The sequence below is a fragment of the Heterodontus francisci genome, unplaced genomic scaffold (assembly GCF_036365525.1).
Source record: "Heterodontus francisci isolate sHetFra1 unplaced genomic scaffold, sHetFra1.hap1 HAP1_SCAFFOLD_51_1, whole genome shotgun sequence".
Lineage (NCBI taxonomy): Eukaryota > Metazoa > Chordata > Chondrichthyes > Heterodontiformes > Heterodontidae > Heterodontus > Heterodontus francisci.
Genome location: NW_027141937.1, coordinates 2,157,977 through 2,167,750, shown reverse-complemented (window position 1 = coordinate 2,167,750; position 9,774 = coordinate 2,157,977). Strand labels below are relative to the sequence as shown.

The window sequence follows — 9,774 nt, the reverse complement described above, 5'->3', positions numbered from 1 at the left end:
ATGTCTGGAAGAGGAAAGACCGGCGGCAAAGCTCGGGCCAAGGCCAAGTCTCGGTCTTCCCGGGCCGGACTGCAGTTCCCGGTGGGCCGTGTTCACAGGCTCTTGAGAAAGGGCAACTATGCTGAGCGTGTGGGTGCCGGATCCCCGGTCTATTTGGCTGCTGTGCTCGAGTATCTGACTGCTGAAATCCTCGAGCTGGCCGGGAACGCGGCCCGGGACAACAAGAAGAGCCGCATCATCCCCAGACACCTGCAGCTGGCCGTCCGCAACGATGAGGAGCTCAACAAGTTGCTGAGGGGAGTGACTATTGCTCAGGGCGGGGTGCTGCCTAATATCCAGGCCGTGCTGCTGCCCAAGAAAACCAGCGCTCAGAGCTCCCAGAAAAAGTAAAGCGGCCGAAATGTCATCAAATAAACCAAAGGCTCTTTTCAGAGCCACCCACAGTCTCTGTGAAAGGGCTGGTTACTGTCTGCTTCCAAAATGCCAGTAACAGGACCGAATGAGAACTATTTCAAATGTTTAAGCATCTGTTTCAGTGATTTCTCACTGTCACCCCAAAACCTGTCTAATTTATTAATTCCACACTGAGTGAGTTATTTGTCCCGTTACAGATTGCTGAATAGAGTCTTCCCGCCATGTACAGATAAGTAGACAAAAAAATTACAGATTAAAACTTCGTAATATATATAATCCATCAAAAGCTTTTTTTATTCCGCTTTTATCAGCACAAAGTCCTGGCCCGATTTTAAGAACAGCTTTAAACTAACGCCATTAATTCGCTTCTTTCCGACACTGAAATTGACGGCTTTTTCGAATTCAAACTTTCTGCCAATTTAAGCCAGTGATTTGCTGTATTTTCTAATTCGAGGCTCTGCGATTGGTTAAGACATGTGAATGAGACGTGGGTGACCAATCAGAAGTGGGCTCTGGATCGCGCGGGCTCAAACTGTGGGAATTCCAGGTCCCTGAATGATTGAGCTGAAACTGATCAGTTTCACAAACCCTGTCAGTTTCAGTGCAGGAAACACCGTCTCGGGAGAAATAACATCACAAGTGGGTCTGGTTCCAGTGACCGATTCAACGGCTGCTGCAAAACTCCCGGATTCCCTCATTGCAGCGAAATCATTTTGAAATTCTATGAAAACAATGAGTGATTCTGGAGGAGTGATGTGGCTTTTCACTGAGGGCATGTGTCGACTGGGGAAATAACTAAGTGTAGAGCCTCGGGCACTGTTAACACAGCCCGTTTAGAAAATCAAATCCACTGCACATCCTTGCTACAAATGAAATGTCAAATTCGGGGATTCCATTTTTTTTCATCCCGAACACAGCAGATTGATTGAACAAAGAATTAAAAGTAAAATACTGCGAATGCTGGAAATCTGAAATATTTCAGATTGATTGAACTGTTCTAAACAGCCTATCCCAGCTCCCATTTCTCGGTCACTGTGAGGCGGTGGGTGGCTCTGAGAAGAGCCTTTGTTTTGTGTTTGCTGGAAAGGGTCAAATTGTTCAACCGCCGATTCCGTAGAGAGTGCGGCCCTGCCGTTTCAGAGCGTACACCACATCCATGGCAGTGACCGTCTTGCGCTTGGCGTGCTCAGTGTAGGTGACCGCATCCCTGATCACATTCTCCAGGAAAACCTTCAACACCCCGCGAGTCTCCTCAAAGATCAAACCCGAGATCCGCTTGACCCCGCCACGGTGAGCCAGGTGGCGGATTGCTGGTTTGGTGATGCCCTGGATATTATCACGAAGCACTTTGCGGTGCCGCTTTGCTCCGCCTTTGCCCAGTCCTTTGCCTCCTTTACCTCTGCCAGACATGATGATTCTTCACTCAGATCACTGCACTATATAAGAAGCAGACTCTTGCAGGCTCTACTTTACACAGACCGCCCGGACCTGCCTGAGAATGGCAGAGAGAGAGCAGGAAGGGGAGGAGACAGAGTGAAGATTGAACAGAGAGCAGATGGGGAGGAGACACCCAGAGTGACAGACAGAGAGAGAACGGCCCCTCATCTTTCAGCTCCACCTCCAGTTTCCTCTGGTTCGCCAATTTCAAACCCTTTATTAACAGTGGAACCGAAACCCAGCTCTCCACACAAACCCTTCCAGACTCGGCCTTCATAGTCAAGGCTTTCCAGAAAGCCGGAGCTTTTAAATACGGTTCCGCTACAATTAACACTCAGTAATATTCCCACCTAAACACAGTCCATTCTATAACAAATAACCTACTCAGTAACGTCACCATTTCCACACACATCCTCTTCCAGCAGTTTACAAACACCTTATTTCAGCCGTTTGGGGAATCTCCTGTGTTAAGATTGAAGTTGGAAAGCGGCCTTTACCCGGCAGTGTTACCGTCTCACACTGAATCTGCCAGACATCCTGTTGATCTGCCTAGTTCCCCACTGTCTCTCTTGACTATTACATGGCACGGGTAGTATTTCAGAAAGTACTGCAATGGAGGGAGTGCTGGGGACTCCAGGCCAATCCTGGAGGGATGGGGAAAATATCTTTAGAAATTCCCTGGAGAGAATCGTGACATGACAGGTCTCCAGGGACAGACCAAGGAGAGAGTGTGGACATTGAATGGAAACATGGCAAAAAGAGTTGGGGATTCAGGAACACAATCCTCTTTGATGGGTTACAGCCTCCCCTCTGCTCCTACTCTTTACGAGACACTTTTCCAGTTTAAACTTATGGACAAGGTGGGTTAGTTGCTCTCAGGGTGGATGGGGGGAGAGGCGCCTCAGTGGCCATGGGTGGGACAGGGAAAATGGAGTCAGAGAACCAGGACTCCGGTCACTCCCCAGCAATGTCTGCTGGAAGTAATCTGTGGATCGGATGATGCCGGGGGCCCATGGAGAGGGGAAGGGGGTGGGGTGATGGAGTGAGGAGGTGGAGAGGGAGTGTTCGTGGTGTCACAGCCGACCCCCTGCCCAAACCAAACTCCCACATCCCAGCATTATATTGTCCAATTCCTGGAGGCGGAGGATGGCGATTCCCGTTGGATTAATTTCTAATGTTCGGCATCTTATCCTGATAAAATCACCAGTTCTGAAGGAGGCCATTCTGTACTTATTCTCCGTTCATCGAGGGGTCATCTTTCCCTTTTCAGCTCCTGACTGCTGGTATTTTTGCTGTTAAATGTGAAATGCAACATATGTTCGCAGCTGTTTCTGCCCTGTTGCAGCCATCGGAACATAGAAATGGGGGTAGGCCATTCAGCCCCTCGAGCCTACTGCACCTTTCAATTAGATCCTGGCTCACCTGTATCTTAACTCCAGCTACCTGCTGTGATTTCATAAACCCTCAGACCGTCACTGGATAAACATCTCTCAATCTCAGGTTGGAAATTGTCAATTGACCCTCAGGTTTACCTGATTTTTCGGAGAGAATTCCAGGTTCCCGCTACCCTTTGTGTGAAAAAGTGCTTCCCGGCAATATTCCTGAAAGGCAGAACTCTAATTTTTGAGTTCTCTTCCTTTGTTGTGGAACTGCTTGTTTACAGCTCAGACCGAAGTCCACACTGCAGAACAAACAGCTGTTCCTCTGATCCTGTCACTTCAGCTTTGGATTTGAAGCTCAAGCCTCTTTCCATGATGATTCTTTGTGCCCTATCTCTGTAAATGGTTATGCCTGTCTTTTTGTGGGGTATGTCAAACATTCTTTTTTCCAGTCCTACTCAGGACCCCACCCCCAACTCTTTTTCCGGTACAATGATGACTGGATCAGTGTCATTTCCTGCTCCCGCTCCGAACTGGAAAATTACATCAAATTCGTTTCCGATTTCCCCCTCACTGTGGTTGACAGGGCTCTCCACCCTTTTTATTATTTTATTTTATCTTTTTGTTTAACGATGTGCCTGCCTTATACTTGGTTTCTCAAGTATGTGCTTTTGGACAAAACTATTGATTATTCTGTCATTAACACTGTCTCAGCACTAATATTTTGTCTTTCACTACACCATTAGCACACTCCCTTTGCCTTTGCCCCATGACCTCCTTGTCAGTTAATCTCTCCTGCCCTCTGTCCTATTACACACCTTCCCTTTTGTTCTCTTCCCCAACTCCCCCCACCCCCGCTTCACTTGCTTAAAACCTATTAAATTGAGTGTGAGACTAATTCAATCCATCTTTTGTACTGTATGAGATTAATTTTGACACACTTTCTGGTACATTATGTGACAGCGAGTTTAATTCTACATCTATCTGTCTGTGGTACTGTGTCTGAGTGTGAGATTATTTCAGTGTCAGTCTATGAAACTAAATGTGATTGTGTGATTCATTCTGTATGTTCAGTTTGCTTACCCACTGTTTTTTTCAGGATTGTTTTCAGGTTTGCACATGCTGCTGTTCAATATTCAGTGTATTCACACCTAATCTGTACTAATGCTTTGTCTTTCAACACACCATTAACATATTGTTTGCCTTTGCTCCGTGACCTTTTGGTCAACTATGTGGCCTTGTTGTGCTTTAGACCATTTCCATTTCACATCTTTCTTCAACAACTCATGTCGTGGAGCTAACACCATTGCATGCTCAGGCAGAAATTGCAAGTAGTATTGGACCATGCGTAGAAAAGATCTAAGCTCAGACACATCTTTTTGTCTTAGGGGCTTTGACCATAGCCTCTATCTTCTCTTTCACTGGCTGTAGTACTTTTCATTGATTATCAGGCCAAGGTGCACCACCTCAGATTGTACAAAGGCACACTTGTTCTTTTTCAAGTGACACATTGTGATCATTGAGCCTTTTTAACACTTCATCCAACACTTGAAAATTCTCTTCATTTGTTACAGTCATGATCAACACATCATCCTGATTGCACAAGCAATGTAGCACTCCTTGTAAAATCTTACCCATTGTAACTTGGAAGAAGTTTGGAGAAGGCTTCACACCGTACGGCAGCTTTATGTAGGAGTATAACCCCATGTGTGTGTTTATTGTGAGATACTGCAGATTCACTTGATTCACATTGAGCTGTGCATAAGCATGGAATAAATCCAACTTTGTGAATAGCTTGGATCCTGCTAATTCCGCATACAAATCTCGAGATCAGTAGTGGATACTTCTCATAATCCACTGCCTGGTTCATTGTGACATTGTCGTCCCCACATAGACTGATGTTTTTGTCTGACTTGGGCACAATGACAATTGGGTTTGCCCAATCACAATGATCAGTTTTCACCAGCACACCATATCTCTCCAGATTACTTTGCTCCTCTTCAACCTGGGTTTTGGAAGCATAAGGAAGCAGCCAAACTTTGCAATATACTGGTTTGGTATCAGGCCTGATTCAGATGTGAGCTTTCACACTGATTATGCCTTCATAGCCGTCCTCGAAAGTGTTCCTGTAACAATTCAATGCCTGATCAAGCTCCTTGGTTGTTTCAACTTGAAAAAACATGCTTCCAGTCTTACTTCAGCTTTCAAAGCCAGTCTTTCCCCATTATTATTGGTTTGTTGACATATCTCACTACCTTGTAGGGGAGAGGCTGGCATAGCAGTAATGTCACTGAACTAATAATCTCACGACTCAGACTAATGCCCTGGGGATATGAGTTTAAATCCCACCATGGCAGCTGGTGGAATTCAGATTCAATTCATTAATGAATAATATAAAATTTGAGTAGTGGTGCCATGCAATTATGATTGATTTTCATTAAAACCCATCTGGTTCACTCATACCCTTTACAGAAGGCAATCTGCTGTGCTTACCTGGTCTGGCCTGTATGTGATGCTGGCCCACAACAATTTGGTTTACTCTCACCTGTCCTCTGAAATGACCTAGCAAGCCATTCAGTTGTCAAGGGCAATTAGGAATGGGCAATAAATGCTGGCCTTGCCAGTGATGCCTACTTCCACTGACCTAATTTTTTAAACAATGGGTAACTTGAGGGGCCTGCCCTTATGTTGGATATTGCACTCCATTTGCCCACACATTTCTCACACCTCACCAGAGTAGGTTTTCAATTGACTGGTGCTCTCAGTTTGACGGACATCACTGACTTTGCTCCCATACATTTCTATACTCATGATGGAGCAATCCATGGTCGTAGCAATGTACTGTTTATTTACCAACAACATTATACAAAAGTCTCCATCATTTGAGTGATTGCTAGTGGCATAAATGCTGTACAGCCCTTGCTCCTCTTTGGTTAGGCACTCTGGATTCACTTCAAGATTGTGAACTCCACCCTTATAACATCACTGTTTTCCATTACCACTGGAATTAGTTCCCTTTCCTTCTTTGGCCTCTGCTTGACAATTAAAACATTTGGCATTTCTGTACTGACATGATTGGGCTGTGTGGTTGCCCTTATGGTGATAACGACACTAAATTGCTATCATTGGCACTCTTCTGGCTATGTCTGTCCACTTTAGACTTGGCTGAAGCACTTTAACAGTGGACAGAAGCCTGTAATAGTTACCTGCATAGGACAAAATTCCCTAACATTCTTTGATGCCATCTCCATGGAAACAGCAATCTTACACACAATCTCAAATGTAAGATTTTGTGTGTTTAGTAACTTCGATTGGATTCTTTTGTTCACCAAATCCACACACAAATATGTCTCATAATGCATGGTCCAAGAATGTGCCAAAGTTGCAATGTAATAAAAATTCTTCAGTGCCACAATATACTCACCAACTGCTTCACTACTTTTCGGATTTCTGGTTCCAAATTTGTAGCATTCTGCTATCTCTCGTGGCTTAGGATTGAAATGTTCCTCCAACTTGGTGATATTGTTTTGACTGGCACATATTTTGCTTTGTTCAGAGCAGGAAGCTTTGTCAGCATGCCATACACTTCCAGGCAATTTCCACAAGCAAAATTGTTTTCTTTTGCTCAGGAATTGCCTTATTCTGAGTCTTGACCTCCTCACCTTCCAGTCCCAAAATATTCTTAACTCTAAAAACATGCCCATTCTTTCCATATAGGAACTGAATGGTGCTCAAACCCTCTCATACGTTGCCATCTTTCAGCTGTATCCCATGAGTACAGCCAAATTTCCTCAATGAGCACGAAGACCGTGCGGTATCCTATTCAACTCAGGAGACAGTCTGAGGCTCAGGCTGTCCACAACCCAGCTAAATTCTCCACTATCCGAGCAACTAAGTCACCAGGAACTGGCTGATCTTGATTACTGCAGTCCCTGCTGCTGTTTTCTGCCTATATTTACAGACTTTATCTTCCCCTTGTTGCCATTTTCTCTATTATATTCAGGTGGGTCGAGCAGAGAAAATGGATACCAAATATGGCCAGTTCAAGGAAGTGTTTATTCACGCCATTACGTCATCACGTCATGTGTGAATCACTTTCTGATCAGTCCTTCCAGATGTGTGTCTGAATAAGTGAAAAACCCCCCTCACAATTAACAATGTTACCTTTCAGTGTTTTGTGGAGAAATTTCACGGCGTGACGTATGTCATTAATGTGTTCGTACAAATTTCAGAAAAATATGGAGTTGCAAATGATTTGCCAGGAAATCGTCTAAACATATCTCCATGTCTCCCACTCACTCGCAAAGAACTGCAAACTCACAGATTCAGAAAGAACCCAGAGATAGAAATTATTGTTCAGCACAGCTAGAGAGTTCTGCACTAATGCAAAGCTCAAAAAACACTTGAACACTGCATTTTGACCCTGTGACTTAGTTGGTCGAAGTACCTCTTTAATGAAAAGGTCAATCCTCGGTTCAAATCCCCTCAAAGCCTGACTTTCACTTGATTTTCCAACTACTTTATTGAGCAGCACAATAAGACAGGACAGTAACAAAAGCAAAATACTGCAGATGCTGGAAATCTGAAACGAAAACAGAAAGTGCTGGAAATATTCAGCGGGTCTGGTGGCATCTGTGGACAGAGAAGCAGAGTTAACATTTCAGATCTGTGACATTTTATCAGAACTGCTGAAATGTTAACTCTGCTCCTCTCTGCACAGATGCTTCCAGACCTGCGGAATATTTCCAGCACTTTCTGTTTTTATTTAAAACAGAACTCTATCTGTCTTTGCTGAGCGAAGGATTTCGGAATGGATGTTTGACGATTGTCCCTTCTTGTACAAAAATTCACTGCAAATACTATAAAGGTACCTCAGTCAACCACACCTCCTTTGATAGAAATTTGTTCATCATTGCATTTGATCTGAAAACCACTCTTGACATTAATCTCACTGAATCAGAGTGTGACGGATTGTCTCTGTCAGTGTGTTCATGTCACTATGTGCTGCTTTCCACCGAGTCTGGGACACGATGCAAGGTGGAGGATTTGTCCGAGTTTTGGATTATATTGTCAGTTGAGAATGATAAAAACTGAAAGGAAGCAAATAAGAAATCCTTGTCACCAGATTTGAGAATCTGTAGAACCACTTTGGGAAAGTGAATCAGAACAGAATGAAGGGTGAACTGTCTGATTGCCCAGAAGTGATGAAGACACAGCTCAATCAGCACGTTCCCTTGGTTTATGATGCTGGAACATTCCTCACACAGAAATTATTCAACTCTGTAAAAATATTCTGACAGCTGATAACTTTGCTACCAATTGAAGGACTGTCTAATGTGGTTATCAAGTCAGAGTGAAAATTTTATTAAACTTGGTTCCATTCAGTCCAGCTGTCATAAACTTTGAACCTTTATTCATTTTATAAACAGTATTTGAAGGGTCTCGGTAACAATGTTCAGTGTTGATGAGAGTAGGGTCTGGGTGAGAAACTGCTGAGTGTGACAGGGTCAGGACTGAATGCAGGAAGTTCTCTAACAGTCTCTCTCTCTCTTTCTACCTCTCTATTGCTGATGGGATTGAATTCATTGACAACTGGCGGCTGCTGGTGTTTGAATAAATGAAGTTCCTTCCAACCATTTTTTGATTGACAGCTACAAAGAACATTTTTGTCCCCGGACACAAAAATGAGCAAAAGTGGATCAGTGTAGGATGATTCTCGGTCTGTATAAAAGGGGTGTGATTTCAGCTGCCAAGGTCCAGTGGTTAAAGATTTCAACATTGAAATCCACTGGACTTATCCCAGTTTGGTTTAAGTCCTGCTCACAGAAGATCTATTCGGTGATTTTAATTATTTTTAATCTTTAATCCTCAATTTCCACAGAACGCAGGCACTGAAATAACTCATACTCCTCACCATTGCTATCCATTATACAGGTAGTGGCTGCATGGTCTAATGGAGACACACTCGGAGGGCCCTGGGAGACGTTTCTTCTCGGATTTTCGGGCTCTTTTGGTCCACCAACAGCAACTGGATGTCTGCTGAGGAACTCGGAGTGCCAGGCCGCTCAGAGGACAGACTTCCCAGGATCAATTTTAATCAGGGGACAAAATATCAATGGAAGAGAGCATAAAAAGTCCGAGGATTGAGGCTGAAATTCCTGATGTTTTGGAAGAAACCTGCAGATGTGGGACGTTAATATTTGCTCGGTGCAGATTCATTTTAGTTCGTTATTGTGTCCTGGGACAAACAAATGGCTGGCAGCTGTCAATCCAAAAAATAAAAATCAGAAGATTCTAGCAATTTCCACCCTTACAGCTCTCAGCAGTCTTGGTTGCATCCCAACCAGTCCTAATGACTTATCAACATGAAGTACAGCCAGCCGTTCCAGTATCTCCTATTTATTAGGGGTTATGTACAAATGAATCCATTTGCAAATTATTGAAAGTGAGTGGTTTTATTGAAGAGTTTTTAAAGGAGGATGAGAGAATCGTGTGTGACAATGAAGTGGAATCAATGCAAGTAAAATTAGCGGGAACTGGAATG

At 43.8% G+C, this 9,774-nt stretch overlaps 1 protein-coding gene across 1 annotated transcript; it reads left to right on the top strand.

The window, feature by feature from the left end:
- On the top strand, positions 1–4,627 carry LOC137365668 (histone H2A-like). The gene is made up of 2 exons (XM_068028037.1): positions 1–366; positions 4,619–4,627. The coding sequence occupies exons 1-2, from the start codon at positions 1–3 to the stop codon at positions 4,625–4,627; spliced, it is 375 nt and encodes a 124-aa protein (XP_067884138.1).
- Positions 4,628–9,774: the final 5,147 nt, after the last annotated feature.

What these genes read in the sequence shown, in the direction of transcription:
- LOC137365668 (XM_068028037.1), top strand. Translation starts at nt 1, where the DNA reads ATGTCTGGAAGAGGAAAGACCGGCGGCAAAGCTCGGGCCAAGGCCAAG.